The 16,122-nt window shown below is 47.0% G+C and overlaps 1 protein-coding gene across 5 annotated transcripts in view; it reads left to right on the top strand.

Moving 5' to 3' along the window:
* EPAS1 (endothelial PAS domain protein 1) overlaps positions 1 to 16,122 on the top strand; it is a 90,841-nt gene that overhangs the window by 46,313 nt on the left and 28,406 nt on the right. For 4 of the 5 annotated variants that reach the window (XM_019655858.1, XM_019655857.1, XM_019655855.1 and 1 more), the window contains 3 exons: positions 6,090 to 6,280; positions 14,067 to 14,218; positions 14,655 to 14,739. In XM_019655858.1, the coding sequence (XP_019511403.1) occupies positions 6,090 to 6,280; positions 14,067 to 14,218; positions 14,655 to 14,739 (428 nt within the window). Of the gene's footprint in view, positions 1 to 1,825; positions 2,595 to 6,089; positions 6,281 to 14,066; positions 14,219 to 14,654; positions 14,740 to 16,122 lie in introns of those variants that run through there. The other variant, XM_019655856.1, reaches the window with a different exon arrangement.

Here is a 16,122-nt window from a genome sequence, read left to right as displayed (position 1 = left end):
GTGATGCCACAAAGGACCCAGGCTTCAGTGTTTAAGGATCCTCAGAGGATTCCAGTGAGCCCCGAAGATTGAGAAGCACCCGCTTTGGTTCTGCTCTAATTTAATCCACTAAGCGACCACCCTCTAGGTGTGCGGGCCTGCCACTTGTCCTGGTCTGATCTCTGGGACCTACAGCTGGTGCGTTCCTCCCTCAGGCAGCCCTTGTGCAGCAGCTGCTCCTCTCACTGTGAAGGGTCCTGAGAGCCCCTCCCTATCGCCTTTGACCTTTACTTCCTCCATTCACAGCTCCTGCAAACTGGCACCCACTTAGAATTTTACCACCAAACAAAAGACTGATCTAAAGTGGCTCAATTAGCTTCAGCCTCTCTACTTGACCTCCTAAAATCCATTCTGCTTCTAAGCCAGCTAACCTTACAGGTGACAGGCATATTGTTTTGGTACCCTGATGATTCATAGGCATTCGGCGTACCACTAAAGGTCAGGAGACTACAGCTAATTAAGCCGCCAACCCCACTGGTGCAGCTGGTGACATCTTGGAGGCCCCACAACAGGCTGTGTTCACCTGGAAGTCAGAAACCAGGGTCATCCTGACCAAGAGCTGATAATGATTTAATGACTGACTTCAGTAGGGATCCCTAAGCCAGGCTTGGAGCAATGACCCCAAAATTGAGACATTTATAAGACAATGAAGCTCTGGAGCAAGAGGTTTTAACAGGTGGAGTTGTAACATATACCCTGCTGGAGCTTTAGGACAGTCAGCTTTGTTTTGCCTTTTGACTGGCTGCCTGTCCCTTCAAGTGGTTGCTTTCCCTTCATTGGTATCCAGTGGTTCAGACGTTGAGGTTCCAACTTGGGGAGACTAGGTATAAATGGGTGTATCCTAAGATGTCAACAGAACACAAAAAGACAGAAACTGCTTGCTCTCCACCAGCAGCATGGTGGGATGCATACATGCAGGTTGGACCCGCAGCTGATGTGGAACACCATGGAGTCACTCCTGATAACACCTCACCACCCTCCAGCCCTGCAGTAATGGAGGCAGCCTCCTGTTAAGGCCCACAGCACTGATTCCTCTTTTTCCTACTCACACCCCACTTGAACTCAGATATTGATTCCCAATCCTATTCCTAAGGCTCCAGGTTTATTCCCAAGGTGGGTGGGTGCTCCCGTCAGGACAGAATCTTCTCCCACCCACCACGAAATCTGTATGTCACTGTCTCTTTTCCAAATCATAACCCTCCTCTTCCTTCTGTCCTGTATATGAACATCCGATTTGTGGGACAGTGTAACACAGCCCTGTACCCATTGAAGGTATACAGTGATGGTTTCCTTGCTACCAGTGGACAAACCTTTGATCTTGGACCCAGGAGAACTAGGTTTGAGACAGTGTCTTTTAGTAAATGACTTAATCTCTCTAAATCTCCACTTCTTCATCTATTAAATGGGGATGATCGTTCCTACCTCTCAGTGTTATTGTGCGACTTACATGAGATAACACGTGTGGGGGAAAAAATGCCCTCAAACACCATATTTGTCATTTGTCCTTCTAGGATCAGCTGAATTCCTGCCTGCCTGAGTAGCCTTCCCTGACCTTTGTTGCTCACACCGGCTTCTCATCTTCACCACCTGTAGTGTTGATTGCCTGTGCTTATTTCTGTCGTTGATAGAAAAGCTTCAAGTCATTGGCTTCCTCACTAGACTGCATTCTCCTTGAGAACAAGGCCTTATCTACTCCGCAGTTCCACAAGGGCCAACATAGAGCTCAATAAACACCTCTGGGTCTGCACAAGGATGCAGGTACCCAGGGCCTGGTTTATGTTGTGTGTTCCATATACGAAATATTGTGTAGGACCACCCTGTGGTCACAGGAGGGCCACCAAGAAAGACAGGAGCAGGAACTTTGTAGAAAGAGCAATTTGGAGGAAGCGATAAATTTTGGAGTCTTTTCTGATGATTTGAAAAACTTAGGATAAATTTTTTTTTTTACAAGAAACTGGAGAATTCTAATATGCCATGTCCAGAATTGTCATTTAAAAAAAAGAAAGAAAACCTGGTCTATTGCAGTTAATTCTGTAACCCATCTAGGGAGAGAAAATAGAGTACAAGTATTTTAGGAAATGAAGCCTCTTTGACCTAAGGAGGGTCAGCAACATGACACAAAGGACTGACAGCAAATGCATCTCCAGCCTCAAGACAGCATTGATTCGACGATGAAAAACCAGCTGTTATGACCCAAGTCTGAATGTGACTAATTCTCCGATTAGCCAGATAATGAGATCGTTATTATCTGTCTTGATAGTTTTCATTTGTGGAGCGCTTTCTAGCACAGGCATACCTCAAGAGATATTGTAGGTTTGGTTCCATACCACCCCAATGGTAGGAGATAATGGCTTACGCAAGAAATAAACAGTAACAAATACTGCAATAAAGTGAGTTGCAGTCTTTTTGCTGGTAGAAGTCCTTGTCTTCATTTTGTAAAAAACTGCAACATCTGTGGAGTGCAATAAAGCGAGGTATGCCTATACTTCCAACCCTTCTACACTCATCTCGTTTGATCCTGACAACTAAGACATGAGATCTCTCTCATTTTACAGGTGAGGCTATCAGGGTTCAAAGAATGTATTTTCTTGTCAAAACTCAGATATCTAGATAGTCCTGTGGCCAGTATATCAAAACATCAGTTCCCCTAACTTCTAGACCCCTGTTCTGTTAAGAAACCTAACCTGTGATAAATTGTGTAAGGAAGTAGACTGTATATGCATCGTTTGGGCTTGGGGAGGTCTTACCTTCAAACTTAGCGTTAATTATACTTGTTCTTCAGTGTTGCTAATTAAATCATGGCAGCGTTACACATTTTTGTTCTTCCAAGAGTCAACATTAGACAGATATCTCTGGGCTGTGTCAAGTTTAACTAGATAATCTAATTCAAGTTGTGTTAGTCCCCAGAGTGCAACTGTGAAAACAGGGTAGATAAAATGGGCTCATGACTTTAAAACCAAGAGACTGCGTGAGATTCTCAGTCTTTTACTAAATGTTAAGATGTTGCTGTTTCTTTATTTCTTGCTAATGTCACTGTCTCCTACCATTAAGCAGTGGAAAGTATATTGACCTAGGAAGAGATGGGTTCTAGCCCTAGCTCTACTGCTAATTAGCTAGATTGACCTTGGTGAGTCACGTAACTGGGTTGGACCTCAGTTTCCAGATCTATGAAATGGGGACAGCAGCAATGTCTGTCTTGCACACCTCACATGTAGTTTGTGAGGATGGAATTAAACCAGGAACATCCATGTGTCTCAGGGCTTCTAAGTGTCTGCTCACTGACTATACAATATCCAAGGGCTTATGCAGACATTCACTTTGTGATTTGGGGCAAGTTACGTATTATGTCTGAGCCTCAGGTTCTGCATGTGTAAACTGTGCTCATAATACCTACCATAACGTGTTGTTAGGAGGATTATAATGAGGTAATAATATGTAAGGTTCTTGGTGCAATGCCAGGCACAAAAGTAGGTGTCAGTAAACATTTGCATTGTTCAGGGAACATAGTAGGACCCAAATGTCAAATGTCAAATGCCATTGCCAGACAGAGCACTGACTCCAGGCTGCCTTTTCCCCTCCTGGTTCTCTCTGTCTTGTCTGCTCTTCCACTCTAAAAAAGGGACAATGGCGAAGGGACACACTCGGGCCCGTAGACATTGGCCTCAATATCATAGCCTGTGCTGGGGATCTTTTCTGCCCCAGCATGGCTTCTCTAAATGCCCTGAAGATTGATCATGTGTTGATGATGCTTTTGTCAGGGAGTGCAAGAATTGATGCTGCAGGATGGAATCCAACATCTTAAAGACACTGGCTCTCCTTTACCTGACTCTCAGGACACACAGGAGTGATGGGTAAAGTTTTGGTGTCCTGTCGCTTTCCCACCTGCCTTTCCTGTGCCAGGATGCCTATAAACCTTGAACAACTGCTTTTGCTCCACAGTCAGAGGTCAGGATTAAAGTGCAAATGGGAGGGACTAACATACAAAGTGTCAGTAATGGTCTGGTGCAAAATCGTCATGATCCTGAGGGTAGGTCTGAGAGGGTGGGGATGGGTGGGGTGCACGGAGAGAGTTCTGGGAATTGGAAATCGGGGAGAAGAGGGCACAGGGATTAGGTAAAGAAAACAGAAAAAAGATGGGGTAAGAAAAACAATGTCACCCCTTGCACAATTTTTCTGAAGGTTCTTCTTATCCATCAATGGCTATTGGACATTCTTTCCGCAGTCTGAGTACATGGTGCTTAATCCACCCAGGTTGTTGGATGTTTTATTTTTTTAAAAGGAAACATGTCGTAAAGCCAAAACCGTGCCTCTGCCCCCAAACTTGAAGGGTTTGAAAGGCATGTCAGCATTCCATGAACTCCCAAATACTGATTATCTGTCTAGATAACAGGCTACAAAGTCAAACAAAAGGAGCAGTAGCCCCTGGTTTGGAAATCTCAGAGGGAGGACAGAGGGAGCTGGAACTGAGGCCTTGAGAGCCGTGAACGGTATTGGACACTTAAACAAACAAACAAACAAAAAACACCAAACTCATTTACTAACCATACAATACAGGTTATTTATAGGAGCATAAGAAAATACAGATAAGCGTGAAGGAAAAAACTCCCCCATTACCTCACCACCCTGAAACTGGTAACATTTTTGTGTAGAGAAAGAAAAAAGTCGACCATGACTCAGAGCCTGGATTCTCTGGCCCACCTGCCTGTGCAAAGCCCCACTTCCCCATTTACCTGCCGAGAGGCTGCAGGTAAATTAGCCTCTAGGAGCCTATTTCCTCATCTATAAATCAGGAATAATAACAACTACTTCCAAGGGTAGTGTAAGAATTAAAGAAACTAAAGTACTAGTGCTTAAAACAGTACCTGGAAGACAGTAAGCGCTATATATGTGATAGCTATAAGAATAATAGTTATTATTTTATTATATTTCTAGGCTTTTTCTGATATATATGAGAACTATTTTATATAATACATTTCTATGAAAATCAGGTTATACGATTTTGTAATATTTTTACTCTCATGGTCATCTTTTCCTGGACAGATTTGTTTGTTAATATTAGCTAACATTGCTTCCAGTTGCGATAGGCCTGGTGCCAAAAATTGTACAAAGCTTATCACAGTCGATCCTTGCAATAACTCTTTGGGGTATAAGTACCATTATTACCGTTTTACAGATGAGAAAACTAAGGCTACGCAGTTTAATTTGAATGTTCAGAGCTGGCAAGCAGGGAAGTAAGAATTTCAGTAGAGAGAGTCTGGCTTTTAAACTTGTTAGAACGGAACATGGGCATTATAAGAAGATCTAGGATTTTGTGAGGACTTCCTGAAAGAGGCAGGTTTTGGTGTGTGCCGTCCTCCCTCTGTCCTGTAAAGCAGAGGAAAATGCGCATGAGACAGGCTGGTAAACTAGGCTGGCAGGATTAGAAAGAAGACGTGTGTATGCTCACTCCTTTATAACTCTTGCTAGGTGTGCGCTTGGGGTCACCAGCCTGACGGATGTCTGGCTGATGGTTCTTCTTGGACTCTGCTGGCATCTTCGATTTTTACCATGGAAATCACTCTGATACGAAATGGGATCTAGGGTTCAGTATTGGACTTAATTTTTTCTAAGGGCATTTTATCTAGAAAGAGGACTTGAAACAGTTTTCATCTTGTTTTCCAGAGCCTTTGACAGCCACCTGAGTCACTGGCCATAGTTCTTCACACTTCCCTCCCCATCACTGCACATTCACCTCAGTCCCCAGATAACCCAGGACCAGGTCCAAGGCATTGCCAGTGGATGAATTTAATTGTCAAGTCTGCTTAAATCATGTGAAGCCCTGTCCTAGATGCCGTGGGCATACAGGAGGAGGAAGGTGGCAAAGAAGACACAAACACACAACTGACAATATACAGCAGGCTGTGTGTGGCTCAGATGACTGGTGTGAGCTTGGAGAGGTTCAGTGGGACAGTTTGGCTGCACCATGGGTTGAGGGACCCTGGAAATGTCTCGATCAAGGATATGATAGGACGACAGTGACTAAAATCCTCAAATCTTCTCTCTTAATTTAGGAGTAGCTCAGAGAGAAGGAAGGAGAAGTCCCGGGATGCAGCACGGTGCCGGCGAAGCAAGGAGACGGAGGTCTTTTATGAGCTGGCCCACGAGCTGCCCCTGCCTCACAGCGTGAGCTCACACCTGGACAAAGCCTCCATCATGCGGCTGGCTATCAGCTTCCTGCGAACACACAAGCTCCTGTCCTCAGGTGAGGCTGGTAGACTCCCCCAGGCTGGCACTGCTAGCAGCCTTACCACTGTGTCCCTACACACAGGAGGGTCTGCTATGCAAGAGTTAGAAGGCCTCGGGGAGAGGTCTCCCCACTCAGCAATTCCTATTCTGCAAAACTTCCACCCACAGAAACACTCTCCTTGGTGCTTTATTCCTTCGTGTTACACATCTCCTTTCCAGCAATGACCTTTACAGTGAGTATAGCCATGGGATGAAGGGCAAGGACAGGACCTAGGAAGCACCTGGGCACCTAGAAGCTGAGGAGGAGAGACGGCTAGGAGAACAAGAGCAGCTTTTGCTGGCCTCCCAGTAGCCTTGCCATCTGGCTGTAAGACCCACACTCCACACTAGACTGAATCCTTAAGAGGTGTTTTGGTGCTTATCTTCCAGCTACCTTCTCCAAAAGGGCAGAGGTGTGCCCATCTGATCTTTTCCCTCTTACTAGCCAGTATGCCAGGCAGATTATTTGGTGCCTCTGCTCTTGGTTGCCTCATCTATAAAAAGGGGTTAAAAATACTTATCATACAGGGTGTCTGTGAAAATTAACCGAGACGATATTTGTGAGCACCTGATATACCACACTTATTCACACTGGTGAGTCTTTGACGGACCACAACCTCATTCTCACCCTCCCTGGTATCTCTGCAAGTCTCAAGTTCACAAAAGTTTTTTTTTTTTTTGGTGTTTTTTTTCTCAGAGTTTACATTCTTCAAAAAACCATTTCCTGTTATCCTTGACCAGAAAGAGGTGGCCTGAGTTTTCCAGTTTTGGATCCTATGTGACAGTCCCGTTCAATCTGTCAGTTTTGTAAGGCAGTTGGGCAGTGGGTAGTGTCCCTCCCCACTGGTTGGAACTGCTACAGGTGGGCACCATCCACGATAGTGAGTGTGAGGGAGGCGGGCAGGCAGGGGAAGGTTCTTTTGCGGTCAGTTTTTAGTTTTCCTGAGTGAACCCAGTGCCTTGGAGCCGGGTGGATTCTGCCATCCTGTTATGAAGTGGCTATTCTGGGAAAGAAACCCTGAGCAGAGGGAATCCAATGTGAGGCTGGGAGGCCAGACCGGCATGAGCTATTCTGGGCCATGGAGCACAGGAAGGATATGGGGGAAAGACTTTCAGAAAATAGAATGACAGCTCAGTGGGTCCAAGGGTTGGAGGGCTAACCCTGTACTGCAAGTCTAAAGAATCTTGGAAAAGAGCAGACAGGAGGGGGAGAACCAAGGGCAAAGACATGCTCTATAAATACTTTCAAAGAAACAATGCAAAGCAGTGGCAGAGTCGTCATCCTACATGCTACAGAAAAAGGGAACAATGGGCTGAAGTGTCAGAAAAGCCTGGAGATGGCATCGCAGGGCACATGTGTACCTTTCTTTTAAAGAGGCTCATCTTCCTGCATAGGTGAGGGCAGTGCCTGGTTGTGTTGGAATCACCTTTATATACACACAAAGTAGGCAGTGGAAGATTGAGGGACTAGATGAAGACCCCTTCCCTGCACCCAAAAAAAATCTCCTCTACTTCCTTGTTATGGTACTTGAAATTTAACTCTTAAACATTAATTCCTTTGGCTAATCATTGCTTCCTCCCTCCACCATCCCCATTCCTCCACCAAAAGATAGCCCCAAAAGAGGCAATACATTAATCCTAGGCCACCTCTCTGATTGAACTTGGACTTGCAGAACATTTCACAGATGATGAAAAGTGAGGCACAGACAAGTTAAGGTTGCCCAAAGTCTCATATTTAGCACACAGTGAATGCACATCAGGAAGCAAGTTCGTTTGAATCTTGGTCCATGGGAAAGATAGACACAGGAGGACAGGAGCATTCTGCAAACCTGGTCCCATGAGGATTCTGGCAAAGGCTGGGCCTGTGGGGAAGAGGAGGTGGAAGGCAGGGGAACCAATGTTAAATGGAGATCACCTAGGGGGTGGCCCTGAGCAGTGGGGATGGGAGGGGGTCCTCACACAGTCAGTGAGTTGTTTCTATCCTCTCTCGGTGCATGGCCTGTTTTCCATGCTCTCTCACACATAAGCCGAATCTTCCCTCTCAGTGAATCAGAGGTTGGCTTTCAGGAAACCATGAATCTCAGGGCATATCTGCTTGCATGTGGGCTGATGTGAACCTGCTGTGTGCCAGACATGCCCAGGGAGAAAGGACCAGAATGGCCACAGTGAGATAGCACCCATTCCCACTGAGCTATTGCAAACTGTGGACACAAACTGCCTGCCCTCCGGCTGGATTCGGCCCCAGACCACCCAGAGCCCTCAGCATGTCAGCTCTGGTCCTCTCTGTCCCAAGGAAATAAATGACAGAAAAGGATAAAAAGTGTCTACATTGGACCATCTGGTCCTGGTGTCCTTGGAGGAGCAGTTCTCATAACGCAAGCAGCGCCCGGGGGAGGAGGAGATAGATGACGTTCAGCATCCCCTTTCTCTACTCTCTCTTCCAGGCTCCTACCACACCTTCTCTCAACCAATCATTAAAAGTGTCTTCAGGAATTGTATGGGAGACAAGACCTTTCTCTTTTCTAATCTTCTTTTGCTTTTTCAACACATACAACTCAATGAAAAGGAGTCCAAGAATTGTGGGCAGATAGACCCTGTGTTGGAACCTCTGGCTGCCTTCTTTCTCTGCGACCTTGTGAAAATCTCTTTACTGTCGTTGAGCTTGACTTTCCTCATCTGCAGGAAGGGCATAACAGCACTTACCCTGGGACGCTGTTTCAGGATTGAGATAGCGGATTTAAAGGCCCCCATCCTCTTGCCTGCCACGTTCTACGCTCGCGATACCAAGCCTAGCTTAGTTATAAGCTCTGTGTTATAGCTTAGAGATCAAAATGATTATGAACAAGTAAATTGATTTAGAATAAGTACATATAAATAACATATCTAAGAAGTACACCATCTTCTGCGAGCTCTTCCAAGTCCAAACAGACTCAGTATTGAAACATTTCTAACAAAGGTGAGCCCTGATGTTGGCTCACTTTATAATAGGAAATAGCTGGTTGCATACCTCAGAGTTCAAAAGGCTAAAAAAGACCAGGTTTTGCTTTAGAGAAGTTTCTTCTTTACTTAGTAACACATTTCCCTTTGATTTTCACAGTAGGCTGTTCTGTGTGGGAATGTTGGAGAGGAAACCTCAACGCTAAGAAATTCAGGCTAGGAGTCTGGGCTGCGGATTGAGATTCGTATCACAGGAAGCAAACTGAAACAATAGCTTTATGATATTAGCTTCCACGCTGGGCCGAGAACAGAACACTCTGACGGGAACATCTGTGGAAATGCCACTTGATTGTCTTAAATCCTCTTTCAAGATGAGCCCCACAAACCAAGACCAAATGAGGGCCACCTCTGCATTCGAAGGGCATTAAAATAAACAGCAGTAAATACGGAAAATTGGCGTTTCACCGTAAAACAGATTTTTCTTTTTACTTCCTCACACTCACATGCGGTGAAATCAAATTCATTTCACACAAGAGCTGGACATTAACATGAAACAAGTTTTCTAAAGAGACATGTCAGGTTTATTATTGATTCATTGGCATTTGCTTAGTGAAGACATCTATCTTAATAAGAGATTATGATTTCCTGATCTCTAGACTACTAAGGGAAAGATATTAAAATGTGGGACACATGATTTTAAAAATTTTCCCATGACCTTTTCAGGCAGGAAAAGTTGGAACTAAGGGGAAACTGGACTCAGGTATGGTTTCTGGTGCCTTCTTCTGTGCCGCTTTCAGACTGCCTTTCCTAAGTTTTCACCCAGTACTGTTTTTACTGCCCCATCCCTTGGCTCACCCACCCTCCAAACCAAGGCCTTTTTCTGTCCTGTTCGGAGAGGAGCTGATTAACTGATTCGTGCTAGGATGTAATGGCTAAGAACAGCTAAAGTTTAATCTCTTCCAGAGATACTGACCTTGTTCAGATTATTCCTTTAGCTTAAACCAAAGAAGGATCTGGTCAATCAGTAGGTATTTGCTAACCCTACCCCTGTGCTACAGCTTAAGAAGGTTAATACAGAGAGGTGAGGTAGGATAGTAAGTTATGGTAGGATAGTAAGGTGAGGTAGGATAGTAAGAACAAAGGAATGAATCTCTAATGGTAGACTTTTTTTTTTTTAAAGATTTTATTGGGGAATTGGGGGAAGGGGAACAGACAAGTTGCTGTTGTTTTGCTCTTCAGTCTAGTTGAGGAGGACGTTGCTTCACTGGCCCAAGTTGGTACCATCATTGTACTCTTCCTTGGTGAGGCAGATCAGTCGCCGGCTGGACGGCTGCTCACGCTGGCTGCTGGCTACACACAGTAGCCCATGGCAACCCACTGCCACAGGGGCTGCAGCCTACGCCGTCGCCGGCGACTCAAGGCAGCCCAGCTCTAGGTTGAGCTGTTGTTCAGCATCTTAGCTGTGGAGGGCAGCGTCACTGGCCCTCATATGTGGGATCCGAACCGGGGCCCTCTGGCGTCCCAAGCCAGCTCTTAACCAACGTGCCACTCTGCCAGTCCTCTAATGGTAGACTTTTGAGGCCTTTTGGATGCCTGCCACATCAGGGAAAATACAATGCTTTCTGGGGAATACAATTAATAAAGTTGTAAGTATTTTGTAGGGTGTCAGGTGGTCACATGTCTTGTTAGGGAGACCACTTCATGGATGGGGTAGAGGCTTGATTACTGCACTGCACACCTGAAGCTCATGTTGTATAATATTGTATGTCAACTATAAGATTAAATACATATATATATAGTCATGGGATGCAGGGTACAGTGTGGGAGTGGAGTCAAGGGAATTGTAATAGATATGTATGACATGGGGGAGGAGTGGGGCGGTGGATTGGGGGAGGAGGGTTGTCACCTCAAGGGGTAAAAAGTATAACTAGTGCACTGTGTTGTACAGCTGAAACTAAAAAATGTTTATTTCACAAAAAATCATAAACCACTGAAACAAAAATTAAAATTAAAAACAAACAAACAAACAAAAAACCACAATGGCTTGCTGCCAAAGATGTGAGGGTAGCCCAGGCCTACTACCTGGTAATGGTGGAGTTTAAAGGTATGGCTAATGATTCAGTAAGTGATCCAAACATAATTGATTCGCGGCTTGAGTAGCACTGCTCTGGCAATCAGTAAACCCAGGAATGGGGGCGGTGCGGGGGGAGTATCGATGGCCCTGGGAGAGGTGGAGGGGAGGAATCAGCATAAATGGAAAGCCCCTGCAACGATCACTAAGTTATGACTGCCTGCCAGGCCCATCTGAACCAGGAAGATCGCAGCAGAATGGTTTTAAGATCGGTCAAAGCAACCCTGGAACCTCTCAGAGTAGGGAACCAAGAGGGAAAGGACCCTAGTGGAATAAAAATGCATCCTGACCCGCAGCAGCATCTTGTGACAGCCTGGTCTCAGAGACCCCGTCAGAAGTGTCTCCCCGCCACCCTGCCGGCTCACCCCAGATGCCCAGTTCCCACTGCCCAGTGGGCCCCGCCCCGCAGGGTGGTGCTGCCTGAAGGAAATGAGCAGTGCTCCGGAAAAAGTGCTCCGAAACCTCAGCCAGAGCATATCCTGGCTGTGGGGAGTCATCAAAGCCTGTTTACAGGGGCTATTTTTAGCATTAAAGAATCTTGTTGTGCTCCCTGGGCTGAGCAGGCCTTGTTCTCAACAGAGCGCCTCTGATTTTGGTGACCTGCCCCCCTGCCCCGCTTTCAGGTCAGGCCCTGACGGGTCCTGGGAGACAAGTGCCTGAGACTGAGAACTCAAGGGGATTTAAAGACCCCCACTGGCCGCTTATCGTGTCCCTACTGTGGGCTCCTCTTTGCTGGGCACCAAGGATTTCTCTCCCTTGTTGTATAACCTTACAGTAGCTTATCTTGCTCTTTACCACCAGTAGAGTCCTGGTAGAAGGATTGCTCTCACACCTCTCGGCATCCCCGGTTCTCCCTAGGACAGGACTGAGCACAGAGTAAGTGGCACATGTTCACAGATGCCTGATGGCTGCTTTGTGCCCAGCACGCGGCAGACACAATAGGAGTGTAATCACTGTGTAGCTAATGAGTGAGTGTTCCATGTGCCTAACACTGAGCCAGAGATTAATGATACGTTAGAGAAGGCATGATGTCGACAGGCAAGAACAGGGGACGGCCTAGCAATCTTCAGCAGGGGGTTGATGTGCGGGAGCCCCTGGCCCCTTGTGTGAAGGTCTGCCTCCACCCCACACTGCTCACTTCTCCCCTCCAAGCTGACGGTGAGCTGGCCAGACTCCTTCGGAAGCCCCCAGGAGGACAAGCAGGTGCTGCAGGAGCAAACAGTTCCACAGAGGAAAGAGGCCTGGCTGTCCCGGGGTCCTTGGGGACCAGCCCGCTAGCTTCCTGATCCTCCAGCCATTGTGACTTTAGTTCCAAGATGTTCTGTTTCCATTCGTGGCCCCCCGAGCACCCCTCTCCCTCCCTCCCAGAGGCCAGCTGGCCGGCTGCTGTAGCCAATTTCGCCACCTCCTGGAAGCAAGTGTACTGGGCACGGATGGGAACCAGCTTAGCTCTGTCGGAACTGTTAAAAACAGGAAATTTTAAGCAGAACTATTTCCTCTGGGCCTAGGTAACCCAAATAAGGTTGTCTTGGGATTACTCCAGATTTTGAAGTCAGTGTTGCCACCGAGATAAAAGAAATTGAAGAGAAAAAATCTTTTTCATAGGCCAGGAATCCCAGGGCTGGCCTCTGCTGTGTGGAGAAGGGGGTCACCTATCTGGTGTGATTTAAATGGGTGCTGAAAACCTCTCCTCACCCATCCCCCAACTAGGTCACCACCTGCCAAAATAGGCTGATTTTCCCAGCATTAATGTCATGTATAGGACCTTGAGTTAAAGTGGTTCTTCACAATCTGTGGTTCTAAGGCCAGTAGCATTGACATCTATGCTAGGAACTTGTTGGAAAAGCACATTCTAGGCCCCCAGTTGAGCCCTCCCCAGTTAGGACCCCATGAATGGGCCCATCTAGGGCCAGCTTCCTGAGTGTGTGACTTGCACAGGCCCGCAAGGCGCCACACTTTGAAGGGCCCTTGGCCTGGTTTAATTTTTTAACAAGAAGTCCCACATTTTTACTTTGCACTGAGCCCCACAAATTATGCAGCAGTCCTGGGCCCAGAAATCCTTGTTTTTGCAAGCCCTGCAGGTGACTCTGGTGCATGCTGAAAGCACGGAGTTTTCAACCATTGTCCCTCCTGAAGCCTCTGTTTAAATGTAGATGTAAAGTGAGAGCCCTAACATTGTCAGAAGCATCACCCACACCTGGACTTCAGTCCGTTATAATCAGTTCAGCTGACTTGTTAGTTGGCAGTCACCCTAAGCAGGGATCAAGTGTGGGTGTCCGTGTGGTATAAGGACATTCCCAGATGGTCTCCCCTCCCATAGGCTAGCCACCGGAACCAGGGTGTGAACAGGAAATAATTTCCCTCCTTTTGTTCCAACATTTTAGCAAAACAGGGGGAAAGCATCTGGGACACTAGTCTGGACAGCCGAACTCTTGGGCTGGCCTGTCCCTGCCTGGGTCTGCTCTGTTTCTCTGCAGAAATAGCCTCTGTGACTCTGGCACAATTGCTGATCCTGAGTGCTCATCCCATGCCCACCGCTTGGGAATGTGGCAGACACTTCGATGGTTGGCAGAGTGCATTTCCGGAAAAGCTCACTTGATGTCTTTGCAGCATCCCCGGCAGACATCGTCTGTGCCAATCACATCTGTTTTAACACCACATTCATACATGCCATCCAATCCCCCTCTCTTTCCAGTTTGCTCTGAAAATGAGTCTGAAGCTGAGGCTGACCAGCAGATGGACAACCTGTACCTGAAAGCCTTGGAGGGTTTCATTGCCGTGGTGACTCAAGATGGCGACATGATCTTTCTGTCGGAAAACATCAGCAAGTTCATGGGACTCACACAGGTGACACCCTCCTCTGGCTCTTTCTAAAAGGGAAAATGTTCCATTTGGGGGTAGAAATTAGTGGAAGACTCTGGTAACGTCCCTCCTGACCTCTTCCCACACGTACCCGCCCTGCCCCCTCTCTGATCTCAGGCCACAAGCCTCAGGAACACACGTCCAACCCCCTGGCATTGAGTTTGGCATTGCTGATGGCCATCCTGGTGGACAGCTCTGCTGACTAGATTAATAGGCCCACCCTGGTGAATCCAGTTTCTGTCACCAGCAGCAGCCCTCAGTTACATCCGTATGTCTGTGGCCCTAACACTGGGTTGAGAATATGAGAAGAACTGATTCAGTGTCCTCCCCATCACTAAATCTAAAAGCTGGCGCAGCTCCCTCTTGGAATCATCTCCTTCAGTGTTAGGAATAATGAAGCCTGACCTTGTTTTTGAAACAGGTGGAGCTAACAGGACACAGTATCTTTGACTTTACTCATCCCTGTGACCACGAGGAAATCCGTGAAAACCTGAGTCTCAAAAATGGTAACGTATTCTTGTGTTTCCTCCCTTCCTGGTAGGGCACCCTTTGCATACAAATGTGGGCGAGATGGACCATGAATATCATCTAGGAAAAACTGACATCCAAAAAAAATAAACAAATCCAGCAGAGATCAAGGGCACTGAAAGGACCTAGTACTCAGAAACACCTCGCCTGACCCTGGGTGGCGCCTGATATCACACTGTCAGGGCACTCCATTGGGTTAGGACACTGTCTCCAGGAGCTTTCATCACCTGAGAGTTCAGCCCCTCTGCCAAATGATGCCACCCAAACCAGTAAACTCACCTGTACCAACGTGTTCATGGGAACTGTTGCAGCTGTCTGTTGCTGCTGTGTAACCACCCAGAATGTAGTGGTTTAAGCAGTCATTGTATCACCTCTCACAATTCTGTGGGTGGCTCTTCTGCTCCATGTCATGTCACCTGGGCTTCCATTAGCTGGGGACTGAACTAGGTGGGATGACCAAGATGCTTACCCACATCTCTGGGACTTTGTGGCTGGAAGCTGGGGCTCAGCTGGGATACTGGACAGTTGGACCTCCGTCTCACTCCATGGAGTCTCAGAGCCTCTCCCTCTTCACCTGGGATCTCCAAGGTAGCCAGACTTCTTACATGGGACCTCAGGGCTGAGCTTCCAAAAGTGCAAAAGTGGAAGCTGCCAGGCCTTCCCAAGGCTTAGTCTAGAAACTGCCCCATTCTGTTGGTTAAAGCAAGTTCCAGGCCAACCCTAATTCAGTGTGGAGGGAACTACACAGGCCATGAATATCAGGAGACTAGCTACCCCGGGAGCCAAGAGCTAAATCTGGTCCCCTGGTGGAGATAATAGGACAGGTAGTTTTTGATGGAGAAGAGATTTAAAAGGTCTAGTGCAGCGGTTCTCAACCTTTCACAGGGGTCGCCTAAGACCATCGGAAAACACATATTTTCGATGGTCTTAGGAACTGAGACACCGCTCCTCTATCCATCTCCAGGCCCACATGCAGATACGCCCACATACAAGTACCCAGCGACCCCTGTGAAAGGGTCGTTCAACCCCCAAAGGGGTTGCAACCCACAGGTTGAGAACCGCTGGTCTAGAGCATTATACCTGTGGGGGCACCCATTAGATGCTGGTGGTTGGGAGGGCCCATACAAGCAGAAAACACTTTGCAATGACAATCGAAGTTGCTGCTTTACCTCATGTAACTGGGGACATTCAAGCAAAGGGATGAATGGGGATATTATCAAGAGGACTGAGGCTTTGGGCAGAAGTGGGGCTCAGTGACTTGAACAATCCTTTCTGAACCTAAGAGTCAATCACTGCCCTGGGAAGATTATGCCCATGTCTAAACAACCCCTTTAACATCCTTCACCCATCACTGCCATGGG

The sequence above is a fragment of the Hipposideros armiger genome, unplaced genomic scaffold, assembly GCF_001890085.2.
Source record: "Hipposideros armiger isolate ML-2016 unplaced genomic scaffold, ASM189008v1 scaffold_248, whole genome shotgun sequence".
Lineage (NCBI taxonomy): Eukaryota > Metazoa > Chordata > Mammalia > Chiroptera > Hipposideridae > Hipposideros > Hipposideros armiger.
Note: the sequence above shows the minus strand (reverse complement) of the source record. Positions and strands in the feature narration are given on the sequence as shown.